Source organism: Boleophthalmus pectinirostris, unplaced genomic scaffold, assembly GCF_026225935.1.
Source record: "Boleophthalmus pectinirostris isolate CB_2022bp ecotype Guang Dong unplaced genomic scaffold, ASM2622593v1 HiC_scaffold_8, whole genome shotgun sequence".
Classification (NCBI taxonomy): Eukaryota; Metazoa; Chordata; class Actinopteri; order Gobiiformes; family Gobiidae; genus Boleophthalmus; species Boleophthalmus pectinirostris.
The window spans coordinates 27,794,066-27,816,898 of NW_026571515.1; the positions used below are offsets into that span (position 1 = coordinate 27,794,066).

General features: G+C 37.7%; 2 protein-coding genes and 1 long non-coding RNA gene across 5 annotated transcripts in view; 2 read left to right on the forward strand and 1 right to left on the reverse strand.

Annotated features, from left to right (window-relative positions):
* Positions 1-13,697, forward strand: part of kif1b (kinesin family member 1B) — a 41,503-nt gene extending 27,806 nt beyond the window's left edge. For all 3 annotated transcript variants that reach the window (XM_055165979.1, XM_055165981.1, XM_055165980.1), the window contains 20 exons: positions 145-274; positions 565-712; positions 782-872; positions 1,328-1,446; positions 1,531-1,586; positions 3,201-3,309; positions 3,531-3,597; positions 3,990-4,074; positions 5,312-5,417; positions 6,973-7,087; positions 7,174-7,307; positions 7,388-7,449; positions 7,740-7,885; positions 8,306-8,563; positions 9,187-9,258; positions 9,426-9,547; positions 9,639-9,791; positions 10,278-10,470; positions 10,756-10,874; positions 10,951-13,697. In XM_055165979.1, the coding sequence (XP_055021954.1) occupies positions 145-274; positions 565-712; positions 782-872; positions 1,328-1,446; positions 1,531-1,586; positions 3,201-3,309; positions 3,531-3,597; positions 3,990-4,074; positions 5,312-5,417; positions 6,973-7,087; positions 7,174-7,307; positions 7,388-7,449; positions 7,740-7,885; positions 8,306-8,563; positions 9,187-9,258; positions 9,426-9,547; positions 9,639-9,791; positions 10,278-10,470; positions 10,756-10,874; positions 10,951-10,993 (2,328 nt within the window). In that variant the 3' untranslated portion in view covers positions 10,994-13,697. The remainder of the gene's footprint in view (positions 1-144; positions 275-564; positions 713-781; positions 873-1,327; positions 1,447-1,530; positions 1,587-3,200; positions 3,310-3,530; positions 3,598-3,989; positions 4,075-5,311; positions 5,418-6,972; positions 7,088-7,173; positions 7,308-7,387; positions 7,450-7,739; positions 7,886-8,305; positions 8,564-9,186; positions 9,259-9,425; positions 9,548-9,638; positions 9,792-10,277; positions 10,471-10,755; positions 10,875-10,950) is intronic.
* Positions 2,312-14,186, reverse strand: LOC129412368 (uncharacterized). The gene is made up of 3 exons (XR_008633677.1): positions 14,131-14,186; positions 3,930-4,107; positions 2,312-3,639 (listed from the first exon to the last, which is right to left on the reverse strand). It is a non-coding gene; the product is annotated as an uncharacterized LOC129412368 (long non-coding RNA).
* Positions 14,187-14,534: 348 nt separating this feature from the next.
* Positions 14,535-21,620, forward strand: pgd (phosphogluconate dehydrogenase). The gene is made up of 13 exons (XM_020929584.2): positions 14,535-14,683; positions 15,092-15,167; positions 15,247-15,426; positions 15,579-15,644; positions 15,718-15,836; positions 15,922-15,991; positions 16,126-16,260; positions 16,343-16,532; positions 18,439-18,569; positions 19,081-19,214; positions 19,980-20,079; positions 20,552-20,674; positions 21,140-21,620. Exons 1-13 carry the CDS (start codon positions 14,676-14,678, stop codon positions 21,257-21,259), a joined length of 1,452 nt encoding a protein of 483 aa, XP_020785243.1. The 5' UTR covers positions 14,535-14,675; the 3' UTR covers positions 21,260-21,620.
* The last annotated feature ends 1,213 nt before the right edge of the window (positions 21,621-22,833 follow it).

A 22,833-nucleotide genomic window follows, 5' to 3' on the forward strand; every position in this document is an offset into this window, starting at 1 on the left:
AGAAGCACCCTTTTCAAAGTAAAGCCAGTGTTAACATTTTGGTTATGCTAAATGCTTACAGAGGAGGACTCTTCCCTGCTTTGGTTTTCTCTACACTGCTGTATGCTAATGCACCTTGCCTCTCTGTGTCTCTTGTCAAACCAGAATGATTTCCCATCCACGGTTATGACCCGGTCTGGGATGTCCCTGGAGGAGCTGCGCATCGTGGAGGGACAAGGCCAGAGTTCAGAGGTCAACACACCCTCAGAGGAGCTCAACCGAATCAATGACATGGGTACGGCTAGCTAGCAGACCACTACCATAAATCCTTAGCCCTCAGCGCAACACACACTTGGCAGATGGTCGGGCTCAATGCATAAGAGAACTTACTATAGTTGTTATGCAAATGAAGTCCCATGCAGCGGGAATGTGCTCGAGTGGGGCCTACAAATCACATAGAAAACCTGTTGTGTTGAATTATGCAAATTTAAGTTCCTACACACATTGTCACATGTTGGAGTTGCACAGCTGTGGGTAAATTTCAATACATCAAAGTCCTGAGTCTCTACTATTGTCTTTGTTTAGATCTGAAGCTGAGGAACATGGCTGACCCCAAGTTGAGTGAAGGTCTGGCAGGGCAGCTGGAGGTGGGCAGTATCTTTACTTTCAGAGTCACTGTGCTGCAGGCCAGTGGCATCCCACCGGAGTATGCTGACATCTTCTGCCAGTTCAAGTAAGGCTCAAACATCATGTGAAACCTTTGATGTTTAGACACTTATAAACACATTTTGTTCTTGCACAGTTTCTTGCACCGCCATGATGAAGCCTTTTCTACAGAGCCATTGAAGAACACAGGCAAAGGCGCCCCGCTGGGCTTTTACCATGTTCAAAATGTAAGACTTTTTATAAACTTTTTATAAACATTTTTTTTATTAAAATGGGTAGTAAATAAGTCAGATAAATTATATCTGCTTATCAACTATTTAATGTAAACAGTGTATTTTCATACATCAGTTTTAGAACTGTGATAAGGTGTAACATAGGTGCAATTGATGATCTAGTTTGGTTTGCATTGGTTGTAAACAGTTAGTAGCAAACTTAACATTAAAATTATTATTTTTGTATGTATTCACAATTGAACTACTGAAAAACAACACAATTGAAATGTGAATGTACACATCCATGGGGATTAGAGTGATGAACAATTTAATACACAGTTTGTACCTTTTGAAATGTTAAAAGTTCTCAACATGGCGCCTTTAAACAGGAAACTGAAATCAATAAATAGCAGTAGACAAACATAAGTGAATTTATCTTGACTGTGCCTTCCATTTTCTTATTTGGACAGATCTCTGTTGAGGTGACCGAGTCCTTCATAGAATACATCAAAACCAAGCCCATTGTGTTTGAAGTGTTTGGACATTATCAGCAGCATCCACTGCATGTTCATGGTCAGGACATAATCAGGTAAGACGAGACTGAATAAATACATTGCAATATATTATTTATTGTTTCTTGTGTTTATTGGCTAATTGCTCTTTTTGCGTGTAGTCCTCCCACTCCTTCAAGAAAATATTACCCAATTCCCATGCCTCTGTCTAAACCAGGTAAGAACTGGATTTACCTCATCAGTGATTGATTTCTTTTATACAAGTATTCCATTGTTTTTGTTTCATTGTTTTGCATGACTCATATGTCTTTTTCGTTTTGTCTCACTTACGGCTTCCTCTGGATTTATTTCTCCCCCACCTTTAATCCTCTTAACCCATTTTAAAATATCTTCCATTACATTTACGGAAATCTAGACCACACCCGAAAGATAGAGCTAGTGTGCTACCTCATGAGCGGTTATGTGAATGGCAAAGTATTGGATACTCTGTCTGAGCATGCTAATGCGCTAGCTGCCTCCGCTGTGGCCAGTTTGGATGACGAGCAGCTCTCTCACTTCCCCTTCATTCCAGTACCCGATGACCCGGTGCTAACTGTGCCCAGACACCATGGTTGGTCCACCAGAGAAATAGGGTAGAAGTAGAAGAGATATTAGATGAGTGTATTTTCTCTAGTATAGGCTTGTGTGATGGTATGGGTGTGTACTTGTGCTTTAGATTGTTTATTAGAGGACAGTGACACTGGTGTTGTGAAATATGTAGACCATTTTAAATATCCTGACTCCCTATTCAACCCCCCAAATCCACTGCATACTAGCATATTGGTTAATGGGGGTTACATCTGGGGACTTTGTGTCACTAATCCCCAAATGTCCCAAATCATTTTTAACATTTAAATTTAAGCCCAATCGATTTTCACATAAACAAATCATATTTTTGCCATTTATAAAGCCAGTGATATTTTACTGTTCGGTCATCTGGGTCTGTTACTCAATAATAAACATAAATGTGATGTTTAATCATATCTAGTTGTTTATAATTTTCTTCGGTCATAAGTCTTTAAATGCCTAAAGATGTCTCTCATTGCTGTAGGAGTGTGCTGTTCTTTTCATTTATGGCCACAACACATTTTACAATTTATTTTATTTCGTCTATGCTCAGATGGTCTCAGCAAGCTCTATAAACAAGCTAAACACAATTTATAACTGAATCAACTTTGCAATTACATAACATGAAAGTGTGCAATAAAGAATAACAGTGTAACTCTGCATTACTGATGTTTGATGCATTTAATGTCATATTTTTACTAAGCTTAGCTGCTGAATATACCAAATCCAAAATATTACAAAGAAGTATTTGTCAGAATCATGAAGGATCACTGACAAAACACCAGCCACTACACGGAGGCTTAACGCTTTTCTGTGATCATTGCCTGTCTCATTATAGTACTTTTCATTTGGAGCTGTATTAGTTTCATTGAACATGAACATAGCAGACTACATGTACCTGAGCTGCAAAGATTAGCCTGTTAAACTAAAGATAATCCTGATGTGCTGACAGCAGGAAGCAATAACTGGTGTAAGATGTGGTTTAGTTTCAGAGTCAATTTGAATTTAGTTTTTTGTTACATTTAAAAGCAATATTTTGTATTCAAAAAGTTCTTTGTAGGTTGTATACTTTACATAGATCTATGCTAAACACACTTTTTTGAGTATTGTCTAATGGTGTGATCTTACCATTGTAAACTTCCAATTGTTGTTGTACAGTATTTCAGTCTTTTAGTTTGTTATTCTAAGATATCTATTTTGTCTTGTTGTGTTTATTTTTAATTAGTTCCAGCCACAAAGCTGAACACCTTCACCAAGTCCTACCTGGGTCAGAGCATCAGCAAGTACGACCTGCTAGTGTGGTTTGAGATCAGCGAACTTGAGCCCACTGGAGAGTAAGTCTAAAAAAGACTAGGTCTATACTTTACATGAAATCAATATGCTTTTAACAGCAACAAAGTCCATTGACAAGCCCTTCTTCACAACTCACCTGTTAAGATTACACAGACAATGAACTCATAATGAGCCATAATATTAAACCTACATGGACAATTCTGTAGATTTTTGTGATTGGAAGTTAATTTGAGCCCAAGATAACTTTCCCCCATCGTCACAGGTACATCCCAGCTGTTGTCGATCACAGTGGAGGACTGCCCTGTCATGGCACTTACTTGCTTCATCAGGTATGGAAATGCCTCTTCTAAATCATGGAGTGGAAATTTCACCTAGAAATTGAACATTATAAAATTGTCAAGAATAAATCCTTAGATGTTATGTTTACAAATATAATATTTACTGTTACTAAGTTACTAATGCTACTAAGCATTCTGAGTTATGATGAAAATGTAAAGTTTACACCATAGCATCTCTTGTACATTTTTTTTTTTGTTTTAATCTTGCCTCAGCTTAAGTAGTGTCACACTGTTTTGTAATGTACTCTAGTAACAATTTTACACTGTATTCTTCATTGTGAAATGTTTTTCATATGACCTTTTCACTAAGAATAATACATTACTTTTGTTGGAGCACTCTTCCGTGCCTGTTCATAACCCAATGTGCGTCATACTGGCTGCAGGGGATCCAGCGCAGGATCACAGTGACTCTCATCCACGAGAAAGGCAGCGAACTGCACTGGAAGGATGTCCGTGAACTGGTCGTGGGTGAGTTCTCCCTTCGAGCATTGGGACCCAACCCTGCAGAAACAAAACACTCTTGTTTCTCTAGTGTTGCAATACAAAAGGCCGGATAGTACAAGCTTGCACTACAAGATTAACTGCAATCAAATTGAAATCCCAAATTGAATGGTTGCTGTTACTAAAACACTGCAATGACACAATATTCTAGTACAAACAAACAAGTCTGGATACATGAAAGACCTAACACTGTAGTTTAGACCTCTACAAATTGAATCTGAAATGACTTTTTAGCTATTCATATTTTGGTCTTCAAATTTTAAGGATCCTCAACATGAGCAGTGTAAACTTTATCTCAATACTGCAATCGCAAAATCTGTCATAATTAATATTTCCTACATGTTGTTCAGCCCTTCTAGTAGAAATTGGACAATTAAGTTGTTTAAGTCAGCGTGTGCCCTGATAGTGAAGTAATCTTTTTGGCCTGGACTTGTATTCTTGACGCAGTAGTGAAAAACTAAATGATTTCTTCAGTTATGGTTTTGAGTCTGGAGGAGAGGAGAAGGTTCACCTCCAACCGCACACATCGACCCTCAGTCTGATACAGCAGATAATTGCATTTCACCTTATTCGACATGCTTGGTTCAGACACCAGCTGACATTGTGCAGCTCATGTGTTAGCAGACATGTTTGGACTGATGCTCCTGGGCACTGTGAAAATATAGACATTAACCAACACAGGAGACAGCGGTGTTCTCAGAGATCATGGCTTCTCTGTCAGTGGGAGCTATTGGCTGACACAGATTTCTAAATGGTTTAAATTGTGTAATGCAGTTAGCTATTAAAAGCAGTATGGAATAAAGGTCTGCTACTGTATATCCATGAAACACCTGATTTAGTTGAAAGTTAAGAAAAAACAGAACTTCATAGGTCACAATTGGTGAAATTCACTTCTTAAGACTGCACACTATAAACTAAAAAAGTATACATGCGATGAAATCAAGATAACAGAATCATAATTATAACAGTAAGAAAGCAACAAAATATAAGTGACCTACATACCTCTACTATGAGCTATTTTGATGCAGGCACATTTTAATGGAACTATAGTATAATGTCAACACTATTCCAACTATAGAACAAGAGGATCTTGTTCAAGCTCTCTATAAGGGCATCAAGGCTCACCACACCCTTAACTCTATTTCTAATGCAATCGTTTTATGATTTTATTCAGCCTTATTAATCATCATTCTTTCTCCCCCAGGTCGGATCCGAAACAAAGCTGAAGTGGATGAGACTGCCGCAGACGCTGTCCTGTCTCTCAACATCATTTCTGCAAAAAACATCAAATCCTCTCACAACTCCAATAGGTACATTATGAACACACTCAACCATACTTGCAGTAACCCATTTCAGAACTAGGACATTGTTGTTTTTCTTTTTATTTCTGGCTATTGTAAATGATGGCTCCACTGTTTCCATGTTGGTTTTAAGTTTGCTTTGTTGTATCTGACATTTTGTGCTTCTTCTTCCTCTTTTTTTGCTGTTCTCTTTCTCCTGCTCGGGCCGGACTTGCAGCCTTTCTATTGATAAGGATATCGCTAGGTATCAGCCTGCCCATTGAGCTCCTTAAGTGATAGTCCCTTTGTTCTTATTTACATGGACACACCCTAGTTCTTAGTTAACCCCAATAGGTTCTATAGTGTTGTTAGTGATTGCATTAAGTGTTGCCTTCAAATTTCATATGTGGATCAGGTTTGTTATGTAAAGGAATACAAGGAAAAAATCTAAAATGTTCACACTGGTATTATAGTATTTTACAGATGCACTATGTATGTTCATTGCTAAAAAAAATACACTGAAAAACATTTATTCTTAGTGTGAGTGAGCTTGCCTTTCTGCAGATCTGAACTTGGCCTTGTGGCATCACCTGTTTGTCTCAATAGAGATTAAGCATTCCAGGCAAAGCAATAACATCCCATGGAGACAAGTGGCTGGTCTTCCACCAGAAAAGTTACATTGTGTATCACTGATTGAAAATTAATACTGTTTATTTATTTTTATTACTTTTTTCAAAGCATTTATTTTATTAATGATTATGAATGATACATTTACACATTAACTACATTTTACCAGACTGATCCTGATACATAGTGGGCAACCTTCCATGGAATCACACACCTTCTCCTGCCTGTGTTTCCTGTAACATTGTGGTTAAGAGTAGAACAATCTCAGTTCACTGTTTTGTTGATCTAATCTACCTCCAGACTTCAAAATGAATGATTTCTCCTCGTTGTTTTTCACTGAGTAAACAACCAGCATGAGTCAGGGAGGGCATTTAGTCCAGTTAGATTGTGGATAAGGGCGCCCCCTGCTGTCAATCAGGGAAACATAATGACAGATAAATACCCTAGCACTGATCAAGAGCACAGTGGATGTACTATGAAAAATGGATGAATCATTGTAGTGTTATCATATGACGTATTTCTTGATTTATTGTAAAGAAGAACCACACTATATGCAAAAAAGATAATAATTTCTATTTTTAATCTCTAGAAGATTATTTTACTTGCATGATTCTAATTATCCATTCATAACTAATATTATAATTGTTGTTATAAATAGTAAGATATTGCCAATATTTTATAACTTCTCTAAATTTTTGATAGCTTTTCAAGTTCAATTCAGAGCAATTAAGCAATTCAGAAACTGGTTATAAGCCCTGGTTCTATTTTTGTCTTTCCTTTGATAACTCTATCAACACTTTCACCTTTGTGGTTTTCCTCACACCTCCACTTGTCTGGGATTAACACTGAAGTCACTGTATTGGCTTTTTCCAATCTGATAGCACCTTTCCTTCACAAGGTTATAAAAATCACTGTATAAGTCATATTTGTTGAATTATGTTATGATTTTGTCTTTTAGGACCTTCTATCGCTTTGAGGCAGTGTGGGACAGCTCCCTTCACAACTCCCTCCTCCTAAATAGAGTGACACCATATGGAGAGAAAATCTATATGACACTTTCAGCCTATCTGGAGGCAAGGGACTCTTCTATGTTTTTCTAGCTGAAAAAACACCTCATAATTGTGTGCATATTTACTGACTATAGTGTCTCTGCCCACAGCTCGACCACTGTATTCAACCAGCAATCATCACCAAAGATATCTGCATGGTCTTCTACTCCAGAGACGCAAAGATCTCCCCTCCACGGTCACTCCGAAATCTGTTTGGAAGTGGGTACTCAAAAACTCCGGACTGGTAAGAATAAAATATCCATTTGTGTTTTTGTAATATTAAAATGTATGTGTATCAATTAAAGTTCATTATGTATATTACAGCAACAGAGTGACTGGCATCTATGAGCTGAGCTTGTGTAAAATGTCTGACACAGGAAGTCCTGGTGAGTTCTCCAAAAATGTTTACTTTGAATATATTTGTATATCAGATAATAGGAAACCTTATATCAGTGTTTCTTCCACATATTGTATGCGTCTTCATTTGGTTTAATCATTATAATTTAGAAGTACTGTATTAATGCTTTATTCATTTAGACAATGCTTAGCCCTGGCTTTGGTTGGATGTAGAACTGGTGGTACTTAGATTTTATCTTATTATTTTGGTGGGACTTGGTAGGATAAGTTTGAGAGACTGCTTTATATAATTTCTAACCATTTTTGTGTTGGTGAGCAGGGATGCAGCGCAGACGGAGAAAGGTTCTGGACACTTCTGTGGCATATGTCCGAGGAGAGGAGAATCTGGCTGGGTGGAGGCCCAGAGGAGATAGCTTGATCCTGGAGCACCAGTGGGAGCTGGAGAAGATGGAGCAGTTACATGAGGTATATTGTCAACACTTAAAAGTGTATGTAACTATTACAATGGATGATACTGCTTTACTCCATGGAGACGTAATTACTGTCCCTGTAATATTCTGCAGAATGGCATTAAACTCATCTCTGTTTTAGTTGCTCAATTACAGGTTTGATCACTCAAAAATACCTTGAAAAACCTGTGTGTGGTTGCCAGATCTCTGACTTTACCTGGTGTAGTCACCAGCTTGTCTCCAGGAAGTTACGGTAGTTAAATTTCATTCTGTGGAAAATTGCAGGCAACACAATAAACTCTCCATGTAGACAAGCAGGTGGTGTCCCATTCACCAGCAAAGTTGTTAAAATGACCATAGTGCATGGCATTAGTGCATCATTTGATTTTACACTGTTTATTTCTTCGAATATCATCTTTGATCTCATTGTTTCTAGGTGGAAAAGACTCGTCACCTGCTCCTCCTCAGGGAGAAACTGGGTGATGCAGCTCCAATGGGACCAGCCCCGACCACAAAGTCCCTGAGCGACCTGTCACCCAGCATGAGCTCGGGGACCCTCTCCACGTCCACCTCTATTTCCTCTCAGATCTCCAGCACTACCTTCGAGAGCGCCATCACCCCCAGCGAGAGCAGCGGCTATGACTCTGCTGATATTGAGAGCTTGGTGGATCGTGAGAAGGAGCTGGCTACCAAGGTACCTCACTTAGACTATAATACTTGGAATTAAATCATAGAGAAAGTAATGTTTAAGTCTTAAAAATGTTGAAAACAGAACTATTATTTTAAATGGTTTGAAACGGTTCAAATTTATTCCTAGCATCCTAAATATTGACTGTCATGAGTTTATAAGTGCCAGAGCACAGTTTTTTCATCATGGTAATGCTAACAAACATGCATGCTAACATTGGACTTCTTGAGGATAAAACACTTTACAACTTGTCAACAATCGCATAACTTACCTACAACTTATGGCCCGCGTATGCAGGACGCATAAACATACGCTGATGTACTTCGAGAAATTTTGAGCATGCTCAAAATTTTTCGGCGACCTTGCTGTATGTCACCATATGCCAGCGTGCTTCAGCGTGCTCATAACTTAAACAATACCTACCTAGAACTTATCCGACGTACGGCAGCGTATTTGCCAAATTTTTCATACGTCGGCATACGCTGGCTATATCGTTAAGGTGGTTTTAGACAGCACACAGTGGTTTCAGTTCTACCCTAGAGTTGTAGTACATTTTGCTCAAATATGTGCAAGTAACTGGATAGAGCCACATGAAATGTATAACAAATTTTGTTGTTGTTGTGCTGTAGTGCCTGCGCCTCATGACTCACACCTTTAACAGTGAATACAACCAAGTGGTCAACAGCATCAGTGACTGCAAGGTAAAAAAAAAACAATATATCAGCTTGTCTTAACTTTGCATAGAAAAGTAATGATATCAAAGTAATATTTGCAACATGGTGCTATATCTTCACAAAATAAACAGTATTTCAGTGTTTCCACTAAGCATAAAAACCCAAAAGTAATACATTTCCTCTCTTTATATCAGCTCTCGGATCTCTCCCCACTTGGACGGGACCCTTCAGTGACCAGCCTGAGCAGTGCCACCCTCACCCCTTCCTCTACCTGCCCGTCCCTGGCTGACTCTCGCTGTAGCTCCATGGACCAGAAGTAAGGCATTCATATTTTTACTATCACAATGAAGCCATAACAAGCCAATTAGTTTACAACTATGGTAATGATGTGTGCGTTATTCTTGTAGGACCCCAGAAAATAGCTCCAGAGCCACCAGCCCCTCCTGCTCAGATTATGAAAACTTCCCGATGGTTCCTACTTTGGAGATGTCAATTTTGGCTCGGGCTGGAAAGCACGAGTTCCTCAACCTGGTGCCTGATATAGAAGAGATGAGGCCGGGGTATGTCTGACTGTGGATCTTAGCTGCCAACTGCACTTTATTTTGTCTGTGCAGGTTTTCATATTGATTTGAAGTAATGAAATTGTATGCTAGCGCTGTGCAATAAATCACAATCGAATTGAAATTGGATTTTGAGTTTACAATTATCAAATTAAAAAGGCTGAAATTATGTAGATAGAATTCTGCGACAAAGAACAAAATCTTAATTTTTTAAGTTATAGAAATTAAATTCAGTGTATTTTTATATTAGTTTATCAGTTCATGTTTCAATTTTCTCTCAGATCTTACTGCTGTAGTTGTTTACAATGTGCATTTCAAACAGAATCCTACTATTAAAACATAAATTGCAAAATATTTTGCAACTGCAACTCTTGTCAGAAAAAAGCAATAAATTTTTTTACCAAAATCATGCAGCCCTATTGTCTGCCCTGGACTTAAAAGTAAACCATATAGTAATAATCATTGTTTTTTTCTTCTCTTGCTCAGATCTGTAGTGTCCAAGAAGGGTTTCCTAAGCTTCATGGAGCCACGTTCTAACTCGTGGGTAAAGCACTTTGTGGTGGTGCGTCGGCCGTATGTGTTCATCTACAACAGTGACAAGGACCCAGTGGAGAGAGGGGTCCTGAACCTGTCCACAGCCCAAGTGGAGTACAGCGAAGACCAGCAGGCCATGCTCAAGGTAAAGAGGCACACATTACACACATTACAACAGTAAACGTGTAATATATTTTGAAATAATTATGAAAATGAATAAATAAATCCTTTGTTCAAATGACAAAAATGCTATTAGTGAATTGATTCAGTGAAGACACAATATACATATACTGCATGTATATATTAGTACATAATACATAAAATACTGTAGTTCAAATGTAGGCCTACTATAAAGGAAAACAATGAAATGCACACTCAATTATGAATGGGATGTAGCAAAGGCAATAAAATACTATTTGATTTCTTTCAGACTCCCAACACATTTGCAGTGTGCACCAAACACAGAGGGATCCTGCTGCAGGCCAACAATGAGAAGGACATGAATGACTGGTTGTATGCGTTTAACCCATTGCTGGCAGGAACAATACGGTAAATATATATTTTTAGATTTTACATTGTTTTATTATAAAGTCTATTATAATGCAAAATCTTCTCATTTCTACAGGTCGAAGCTGGCCCGGCGGCGCAGTGGCCTCCCCAAGAACTAAGGCACGCAGGGAACAGTTCACTCTTCTGAAGCCTTTGAACTTACAAGTGTTACCACTTTACTAATCATTGTGAATCTTGACGGTTTCTCTTGTCAGTAGACTTGTGGCTTAAGTCTCCTTTCATGCGACAGTTTCATGTCCCTCCCTCCAGCTCCTCCTCCCGCTCTGTGTTCTGTTTCTGACGATGTTTGGGTTGAGTTTGTTCAGCTTCGTTGTCATTCCCAAACCCCTGACTAGTAGCATGTTGTAATAGTCGACTTGTGTGTGCACGATCCTTCAGAAGCTGTTCTTTCTGGCCATCAACTTTGAGTTTGCCAATCACATGTACAAATCGTCTATCAGTGTTATCTGTAGTTAATTTATCTTTTGTACATTTAAGAGCCCAAACATAACTGCAGAAGTCCTCAGGAGAAGACCCTGTTTGCTTACGCACCAAGACCTAGGGAAAATATTGAGTTCTAGTTTACTACTGCAGAAAGAAAGACTACATCCACAATTGCTGCTAATGTCTTAATGATCAGATCTGTATCTCCTCATGTAGTACAAACAAAATTAACTAATATAGTTTCAAATCAGAGGTTTATGGGCATTCTTTATTGTCCATTGTAACCTCTCCTCCTCTATCTGTGCGCATAGAGCCAACCTCAGTAGTGCTGTCAGTCAGTGAGTTCATGCATTTGCAACTTCATGCATTAGTGTTTGTACAATGCGCGCCAACTGCAGAAACATGCAAAAAATACTATTTGTATCAAGATATTTGTTATTTGTTGCAGCTTTTCTGCCATTTTAAGTCAAATAAAGATTAAAAACAGGGTTCGGAGGAGATGAGGAGGAGGACAGATCGACTTGAGAGATACTTGTACATACAGTAATTTCTGAAGTAGTGTGAAGTAGTCGCTTTAATAATGTAAGACATTCCTCCCAGCTTAAAAAATTACAAATTCCTTTTCTAACATCAATGACTTGTGATTACAGCGACAAAATATACCAGAATGAAGGAAAGCTATTTGGTCTTAAAGTTAGTACTGATGACGCTGCTAGTTTGCATCCTGCGGGACAGATCTGTATAGTACATTTTGAAGTAGTGCGGAAGCACGCGACTGCTTTGTCCTCACTTGTGAATTTTAACCATTCATCATTCTGATTTGATTATCGCTGTTTCTGTATCATGTTATTAGTGAAGATTTCTATATGGGACATAAGAGAGGGCATTTATTTCTGTATAATTTCTAACTAGCTGTGATGGTGTTTAACCTTATTTTGCACATTAACACTTATCTATAGCAAGAATAGGTCAATAATGGTAAAAATGGAGTATCAGGAACTTTTGAGAGCTTTTAACAAGGCTACACTGGATAGCTGTTTATTGAAGGAAAAAAGAAGATATGTTTTAAGGGACAAGCTGTTCTCAAAGTTTTTATTTAACTGAGGTGAAAATGTTTGCTCTTGCAATTTGAAGTCTAACCCACTGGTCCCTCTGTTTCTCAGTTAGGTTGAGCAATGATTGGTACAAGATGGCGTTATGAAACTCTGGCCAGCCAACCAGCAGTATGTCATCTGTACAAATGATAGTCAGAATGAAGAAGCAGATGGGCTTTTTAGTGGGCAACACTTTTTACTTGTTACAACTCACATAAACATTTAAAATTGCACAGAAATGGTTGGGACATCTTCACAAAATAAAGAGAGAATTGGCAGTATGGGGTTTTAAATGCAAAAGACATTAAAGGAAGAGTTGGTTAAGCTAACATACTTATACAAACCTTTTAATAAGGCACATTTACACTAATTAATAACCACTGCACCACATTTGAGTGACTGAGTGAAAATTCCACTATTAGAATACACTGTGCATCCTTAGGTCTGCCAGCCTGTTGGACACATAGACAATTCACTTCTATGCACTGATACTTAAAACTGTACCTCGGAATTAAGGTTACTACTTAGAGCAAAGATTTTCACTCTTATCTATCAGAGGTGTATAATTTTGAACTGTGTATTTATTGTTTTGCAATGTACATATTAGTTTGCAGCTCTTTGCACAATAAGGAAAGGTTCAACTAACTGATCATACATGAAGTGGTTACGTTGTTCTGCTCGGATTGAACCAAAAGAAAGCATGAATGTATTGAAAATATAAAATGGTTAAAAAGTGAACAAAGATGTGACCCGCTGTGTATCTTATGAAGACAGCCAGGTGACATTAGTGCTTCCTTTTGGACAGAATGTGGTTAAAATGATGGTTTAAATGAAATTCTATAAAGGAAATGCATATTCATTCATGCACACAGCCACTAAAAGGTTGATTTTATTTTTTCTAATATCAGGGATAACACATAGTAGCTAGTGATAGTGCTTTCTTCACCTAACACTTTTCCGTTGATGCCTTTTGATCAAAACTAGCCATGGATTAATATTTCGTTTACCCCGATAATTAAAATAACTTCACCAAATGAACAAAAACATTAACACTGTACATTATTTATCAGACTGGTTTCATTTTCATACTTATTTTGTAAATATCTGTGTTGTATGGAGCTTGAATTCAAATGTAAATATGTTTTCTGTATTTGTAATAATTATAATCCATTCGCTGTATAGCATAGATGTGTCATGCAGATATCCTAATTCTGTGTATGGTAATCTTGCACCATTGAACTGTTTAGTGAATGAGGCAACAATAAAAGTGCAAACTGTGCATTAGCAGAACTATTGATCGCTCAATGAGTTTTCTCTTGAAATGAAAATGTGTTTTCTATGTCTTTTGGTTAACATTGAATATTTTTAAAAACATAGTTTTGTTGAATTTGCCACATAATTTGCCCTTATGAATGAGTGGGTGGTTCTTAATGTTAGATTAATACTTTCTGCTGAAACTCAGACTTAACTTCAGAGTGTTCAAATGTAATAAGCATATAATGAAGGAATGAAAGCTCTAAATTTACATATCTTATTTCACAAATGGAAGACGGTGTTTGGCCTTCCCTTGCTCCCTCAAACAGTGCAGTTTGAGTTGGTACTAAACCAGCTTTAAAAATTAAGAGAAATGTGCCTCCAGTTAAAAAATAAAATTGAATACAGAGCTGCAGTATGGTATTAAATGTATCTAACTATTACCACCTCTCCACAAATCTTACCTGTAACTTGGCCTGGTAGTGTCGGTGTTTCCAAATTTACTGCCATATGCTGGAACATGTTACACAGCACACCTTTTACAAATATTAATCCTCTGCCAAGAAAAGTGCATCTTTAAATTGCATTTGTCTCGATTTGGATGCAGAGGACAGGACAAGATGGAGGGTGATCTGGGAAGAAACAGCCAAAAAGAAAGAAAATTGTTGAAAAAATTGTTTATTAAATTTTAAAATATTTTAACCATTAAATGATAAAATGAATGACGCATTTTCTGGGGGGCGTGTGTTGTGCAATAAGATTGACAGCTGGAATAGCCAATAGCAAACTGCATACGTCTGCTCAGTATTTTGGACCAATCAGAGCGCAGAATCAGTGTCGCTTCAGTTCACGGGCTGTCCTCTGATTGGGTGGTCTGTGTACGTCGGCGGAGTCAGGTTTGCCTCAGTTCAAGGAAGTGAAATCCACCGAGGAGCAGGGACAGAGCAGTGCTCACTTCAACTCTCCGCTGTCAACTGCAGACTTCTGGGACACCTCTCCTCCGAGCACTATGGCACAGTACGTCTTCTTACCCACCATACAGACACTAGGGTAGAGGCTAAATTGTAGCCATTGATGCTAGATTATATGTTATTTTCAGTATATTCTTTGTTCACTATGTAACTGTTATGTACGGATTAAAGTTGTTAGCTTGTTAGCCTAGCCATGCAGGTTCAATGAAGACTTGACAGCAGCCAAACAAGTTCTTTCGTTAATATTTAGTGACTCCTGCTTTTGTGTCCTCTGTGAAGTCTTGTAGCCTTTTGCTTATTTGGTTGGTAATAATGTAAAGTCACTCTATTCCAATTTTATTGAGAATACAGTAAATAATGAAATCAGTGTCCATTACCAATTTAATATATCATGAATTTGGATGGAGTTGACAATAGACTTTAGTGACATGTCATCATGCCCGTTTCTTTACAGAGCAGACATTGCCTTGATTGGTTTGGCTGTCATGGGTCAAAACCTCATCATGAACATGAATGACCATGGTTTTGTGGTAAGCGCATATGTCTGCCCTTATTTTAAATGTTTATCACCTTTTAAACAATTTAGATAATGCCCTTTTGGTTCAACAGGTGTGTGCCTACAACCGAACAGTGTCCAAGGTGCATGATTTCCTAAAGAACGAAGCCAAAGGCTCTAAGGTTATCGGGGCAGAGTCGCTAGAGGACATGGTGTCAAAGCTGAAAAAGCCCAGGAGGATCATCCTGCTGGTCAAGGCTGGACAGGCCGTGGATGACTTCATTGACAAACTGGTGGGTTGTGGTCAACATTGACTTCTCAACAGTGAGATAGCTTTTTATGAAGTTATTCTGAAATTGCAACAGTAATCTTGAATATTCTGTGACAACCGCTGCTTCATAATTATAAACATTAAAATTATATGTTTTGCTTTGTTTTACATAAGGTCCCTCTCCTTGAACCTGGAGATATTATCATCGATGGTGGCAACTCAGAATACAGAGACACAACTGTAAGTCACCAGGACACTAGTATTTCTCAGTAATTCATACTTAAAGCTTCAAATGCAACTTTTTCCCCTCCAGCGGCGGTGTAAAAGTTTAAAGGAGAAGAATCTGCTGTTTGTCGGTAGTGGAGTTAGTGGTGGAGAAGAGGGTGCACGGTTTGGTCCATCCCTGATGCCAGGTGGACACAAAGAGGCTTGGTAAACCTAACTACTACTTTATTAAGTGCAAACTCCACACATAAAACTGAACAAAGCATAATTCTCATCAGAAACTTTCTTTTAGGCCGCATATAAAAGATATTTTTCAAAGTATTGCAGCCAAGGTCGGCACAGGGGAACCATGTTGTGACTGGGTGAGTGTTTTCTTTGCCACCTTGACATAGTTCTAGCTGGGAATCTGGCAATGAAATGCACAAGTGTAATCATACATGCTGCTATTGATATCCTTTTTATTTGCCCCATGTATTCTATGTGCTTATTTTCTTAGGTTGGGGATGAAGGTGCAGGGCATTTTGTGAAAATGGTGCACAATGGTATTGAATATGGAGACATGCAGCTAATCTGTGAGGCCTATCATCTGATGAAAGATGTTTTGGGCATGGACCATGATGAGATGGCACAGGTGAGGCTTGTATCTATTATGACATTGTCTACATAAAGTATTGACAAAAACATTAAGGAAATATCTACTTCTCTTTTGTTAGGCTTTCGACAGCTGGAACAAAACCGAACTTGACTCCTTCCTCATTGAGATCACAGCTAACATCCTCAAATACAGAGACTCAGATGGGACACACCTCCTGCCTAAGATCCGCGACAGTGCAGGACAAAAGGGCACAGGGAAATGGACAGCTATTTCAGCTTTGGAGTACGGCACACCTGTTACTCTGATTGGTAAGAGGAAATTTTATCAAGTTTCAGATGACATGAGCATTCTATAGATGTGTTTTGGTGAGATAGGGCAGATATGGTGTCTGTGGTAAATAAGCAGATTTATGGTGTGGTCATATAGGTCTAGTGACATTAAGGTTACAACATTTTTGGATATTTGTTAAAAAACATCACATAATCCAACCATAAATACTACCTCATCATGTGACATCATCACCTTAAACACACCCTAAAGCTTTAAACAAGGAAGTATCTAAGAAGTATCTAAAGTGGGTGCTTTCTGAACTCATTTGTCACTGTGACACAACGAAAAGTTGCTTTACTGCTGGTGTAGGATTTCACCATGATGTCAGTATGGAGCAGAAGGCGTGAATTGGTTGTAGTTGTTGTGACTGTCCATAAGGAGATTGAGGGCTTTAGTGCAGGCCTGCTCATCTGAGGTGACATAATGGGGATTTGTGAGGCTCTCAAGCACTGCTCTCTGACTCCTTCATAAAAAAGTATTCAGTGGAACTTTGAGTAATGCAGGAGAGAAGCAACAACAGTACAGCTTTGGGATGATGGCTGCCCCCTTATTATAAGGGTCTCCTTTCTCTATTTTGTTTTGATAATTTTGTGAATTTAAACTCTTTTATCATTACATAAAATAGTCATTTCAGTTGTCGATTTTTAATTTAATTGCTTTCAACGTCTTTTTAAAAAATCATAATTAATTGAACATGCTCCTCAACTGTCATAGCATACCATTACCATTACTAAAGCAATTATATGAAACTACTGGTACAACCCTATCAACCATATTAGTCAGTACCTACCTATATTATATTATATTAAAAGAGGTTAGTTGAAAAACACTGAAAATATTTTGCCTGATAAATTGCATTTAAACCAGGTTTTAGATATTGTAGGACAGGCACTTTGTCCCTGTCTGAGCTGGAGCTCCTCTTTTGTCTGTCATATCACTGTAGTACAAAAGGGCTCATTGTGAGAGCTGAGCCAGTAGTGAAGCACATGTGATTAAAGCCAATGGGGCTAGAAAGACCACACCAATGTTGTTCAATGGACACTTTTTCCTTTGCCTGCACAAATTTAGCAAGTCATGCCTACTCATCAGGTTTTACATTAATTAAATATTAAATTGTAAACTTATGCAGTCATAAGATAAGTACTTTTACAAATGTATTGAAAAATGCTGAGTCATTGTGTAGCTTTTGAGTGTTTTGTTTGCTTTGTGTATTAGTTCATTATTTACCTTTTATACTGGGAACATCTTGTGCTGAATGTCTTAGCAGAGCTGCGAGAATTATCTCAGTCAATTCTAAATTTATTTTCTAATAATTTTTAAGTATTTTAAGGTCCTCTGCAAACACAAATATTTCATCATGGGACCACATTATGAAATCTGATTTATTTTAAAACATGTTGAAATGTGTTATTCTTGTAGTACTTAACAGTTTTCAATCTTCTGTCATATTTACCACTCTTTTGTGGACCTTCAAACTTGCAGTCTTTATAGTCTCTGCACATTAGTTTATAGTAACTTCAGTTTGTGATTGGTCTAGAGATTTCATTCTTTGTAACATGACTTGTGTTTACAGATTAATATTATAAATGTAAAATAAGAATGGATCTATTTTAACATTCTTAGACCTGTGTGAAATGTGCCCTATGGACTGAATCTTAATTTTTAACTGCAGTACTGGTTACCATGAGAATTAAAATGTGACTTAAAAATTGTTAAATCCTTGAATGCACAAAGATATAAGAGACCATAGTGTTACAGTTAAAGTCTGACAGTCCATCCTCTTATAAGGCAGGTTGATTTGTTAATCATTTTGACAGTGACATCTGTAGAGATCTAACCAGGTTAACGGCGAGCTCCATGTCTCTGTCTGTGTGTGTGTCCCAGGGGAGGCTGTCTTTGCCAGATGTCTGTCCTCTCTGAAGGATGAGCGAGTAGAGGCCAGTCGCAGCCTCTCCGGGCCACAAGGGGTCAAGTTCAGTGGAAACAAGGCTGCTTTCCTCGAGGACATTAGAAAGGTAAATGGTAAAACGTTAAACCACAATGTTAATACACTATTTTATAAGCATAGGTTACTGAAACAGATGCACACTTGGCAATTGTTCAAGGCTCATATTGGTTACTGTTGTTTTCTAACTTTAGCTCTCTACAGATATTTGCTGGTAGCTGATTGACCAAATCCTCTTGTTAATGCATTTTTCCTTGGCATACTTCATAGTTGTATTTTTTTAAATAATTGCATGTAATTTGTGTGCTATGTGATATGATAACATTAATAATAAATATTAGATCTACGGGTTAATTTTTACTGGATAGAAGTAATCATGATGTCATTTTACTGTAAGATTTGTGTGTCATTGTATATTTTCTAATAAAGCATGTATACATAGCTATAATGCCACTTTCTTAAACTCTTATTTAGCAGTAATTCCTCAACTGTCTGTGAGTGTGTATTTGTTGGCATTGGTTTTATTATTGTTTTACACTTAATTATAACCATTCCCAATCACCATTTTATTTCATGTTTAGGCCCTCTACGCCTCCAAAATCATCTCATACGCACAGGGCTTCATGTTGCTCAGGCAGGCCGCCAAAGAATTCGGCTGGTCCCTGAACTATGGAGCCATTGCCCTCATGTGGAGAGGAGGCTGCATCATCCGCAGGTACAGTTCACATCAGTTTGCCTCACTTCAGCTTCATTTATGTCGACACTGATGGTGAAACAATGGTCTGGTCTTTTGTCAAGTTACTTTTATTGAAATGGTGCACTTAAGGAAGTAAGACTCTGTTGTAATTCTGGACTTCTCTCTGTGTTTCTGCATTCCTTTGTATGAGTGGGCGATATGCCAAAAGAATGACTATTTTCTTAGAGCCTGGATCTGATTTTGTCATGTTTGATGTGCATTTAGTATCCTCATATTGACTTAAAGAGGCAACTAAAGGGACCTGTTCTTATATATACCCGAAATAATTCAGGCAGAATTTGAAATCTGATTTTCCTCTATGTAGAGCTAGTTTATACTTAAAATTAGAGTAGAGCACACAGAGGCCAAAGTATAGAGCCTCAGCTTCACAAAGAGTCCAGCCATTTGTTTGTGCTTCAGAAGGATTCAGGAACAGATTCAGTTTGAAGGGAGAGAATAATTTTAGTTACATTTTTGGAAAATCAGGCTGGAATGCAAAAGGGTTTAAATCCTCTCTTTCAAAGCATGACAGAGGCAGAGCAATAGGAGAAAGTGGGTGGATAAATGTTGTACAAAATAAATAACGTGGCATCATAACAATTTTATCCCTTATTTTTTATAAACATTGAGGAAAACATGATGGGCACTGTTAATTTGCCTTGTATCTCAATACAATATGAGCATTGCTGTTTACTTAGTTGTTAACATTGTTATTTTGTGGGAAATGGCTTCTGGTCTGTCCAGTGTGTTTTTGGGTAAAATCAAAGAGGCGTTCGACAGAGACTCAGACCTGCAGAACCTGCTGCTGGACTCCTTCTTCAGTAATGCTGTTCAAGACTGTCAGGTAAGAGGAACAAGGAAGTGACTACACAAAGTGGCTATACAAGTGCAACAGCTGCAATGACAAAACCTGGAATCATTTTGCAACTACTAGACAACTAGAAGAGAGGAAATGTTAGCACTGTTGTTAACAATGGGTGTTCACTACTGATTATTTACAATTTTATTATTGCAATTGTAAGCATAAAGACATTGCATTACAGATATAATATTGTACCATTCAACTTTTTGCTCAATATTAAATTGAGGAAAAAACATTTTTCATGAGTACATTGAAACTATCTTGTACATTTATTGTATTAGTGTATTTAACTGTACTTTATAAGCCTATAAGTAATTTACAACACACCTCAAGAGCCCTATCCAGACAAGGTCCAAATGTGTTGCATTTTGGGAAACCAAAGCAAAAGGAAAAATATTTGTTATAAAAATCCTAACCTAAATACTAAACTAAACTGTGTGAAATGTCTGTTTAGGAGTCTTGGCGTCGAACAGTCAGCACCGGAGTCCAGCATGGGATCCCAATGCCCTGCTTCACCACAGCTCTGTCCTTTTACGACGGCTACAGACATGACATGCTGCCAGCCAACCTCCTCCAGGTACAACTCCACTCACTCACTGCAGTCTACCAGGGGGAACAAAGGATTTTGGAGATTAGATAAGCATTTTCTTAAATCAGATCACAGTGCATTTTATTTAACAAATCCAAGAATATTAACATTTGAGAGAAGCTTGAAAAATTAACAATACGAAATTAATGCAGGAATCACATGCATTACAGATCACATTTGTCTGGTTGGGTTGGCTGGTTAATAGCCTATATTGAGACAGGTTATTTAGTCGATAGCAGCCTTAGGATTCAGTTTGCAATGTAGACTCTGATGCAATTAATCTTGTAGCTAGACCACGGCACATATGGCCCTGACTGAGAGGAAGTTTATCTGATTAGAACAATCACGTGACGTTGTTTTTTTTTTGGACTCCAATACCCTTTCTGTTTTTTTTAATTTTTGTTATTTTGTTATAGTGTTTCTTTATTTAATTGGTAATATTTTGGCTTATAGGCCCAGAGAGATTACTTCGGCGCTCACACGTATGAACTACTGTCAAACCCAGGACATTTCATCCATACAAACTGGACGGGTCATGGTGGAAACGTGTCCTCTTCATCCTACAACGCCTAAGGACAAAACCTGCAAATCAAATTTTACACAAAGAAGAACGATTTTACATTCCAACAAAACTCAGTATTTAAGTTTGAAATTAACATATTAATACAACTTTTTATCCACTTCAGTGATGTGTTACTGTAGTCTTATTTATCAGTAATCATAGTACTTGTCCTTCCCAGTGTTTATGTTCATAGCAGCTGATTATATGACTGGATAGGGGGCAGTAGACAGTTGCTTTGTGTGCTGATTGCTATAAATAGAGGCTAGTGTTGACCAGTCATATTGGGCCCAGCATTCAGTGTTAGCACTGGATTAAAGCAGCTCGTTGCACTGTACTGTATTAGGCTAAATAAAGATTTCAATCCCTTTATAATTAGCTTGTATGGTCCTTTCTCGTGAGGCGCAGTGAACAGGATTGATGTGTGTAGCACTAAAAAAAGCCGCAAGTGGTTTAAGAAGTTGTCTGGTTCATGTTGACACTCATGTTGACATAAGTTTAAAATAGAAATGGCAAATGTAACTTCAACTATATAAACCTTTTAATAATAACAATAATAGCACCAAAGCAATTTCCGATGCATTATTCATTCACTCCATGCCTTCTACCTCATTTAGGTCATGCAGTCTTTGATTAAAGGTCCTATATTAACCACTATTCACTCCTGTGAACTTTTAACAATGCTATAATGTTATCTTCTCAAAACATACCTGCAGGTGTTTTGTGTCATTCACGTTTGAGTAACCGTTTATTATTGGTCTGTCTACATCTCCAAAGCTTAGAATGCTCTTTTCCACCTTGTGATGTCATGAAGTGGTAGTTTTAAAGTTAACAGCTACCTTTTACTTTTTGTTGAGTAGAGACTGGCAATTCCAGGGCTGAAATTGTCCAAATGTCTCTAATGAAGGTATGTAGTTTAAATATAGTGGTGCACTTCATGTATTAGCGCATGATATAACAAGGTGAAACAGTCTAAATATGCAGGATTTGTGTATTAAACATGTGTGAATGAAACAAAACACAACTCCAGGTATGCATTTAAGGAGGAAACAGCATTATAACATAGGTGAGAAAATAGTGTGCTATTAAACGGCCTGTCAATTGTGGCAGATTAAGCAGACAAGCTTGAATAAAAACTCACTTTATTTAGTGACATATAAAAATGTCTATCCAATAGATCCATTTGACACAAATATAAAATCTTCACTACAAATGTATAAACCTTTTAAGACAGTTCACATTACTTTACAATATTCACTTATTGGTGATGAGATGTTGACCACTAGATGGCACTAGCATCCAAAGAGCAACTTCACAAAATACGCAGTGAGTCAGGGTAATAATAATTCTAGACTTTTTCATTAATTTGAATTATGACATGCAGCCTAATTCATTTAAAACTGAAGTTGTAATATATAATAGATCAGCCATTTGGTAAAAAAATAAAATAATACACAGTATACACTATATAATAACAACAATCCAATATTCTATATACTAATTTGGTTGTTACTAATGTGAACAATGACTACCTGACAGGAGCGTGCTACATCTGCACCTGCCAACAGTTGAAAAAGGCCTCTGCACC

Excerpts from the sequence above, each read along its gene's own strand:
- pgd (XM_020929584.2), top strand. Across the intron at positions 15,837-15,921 it reads GGTGGACACAAAGAGGCTTG|GCCGCATATAAAAGATATTT; the intron begins GTAAACCTAACT and ends ACTTTCTTTTAG. Across the intron at positions 16,533-18,438 it reads CACACCTGTTACTCTGATTG|GGGAGGCTGTCTTTGCCAGA; the intron begins GTAAGAGGAAAT and ends TGTGTGTCCCAG.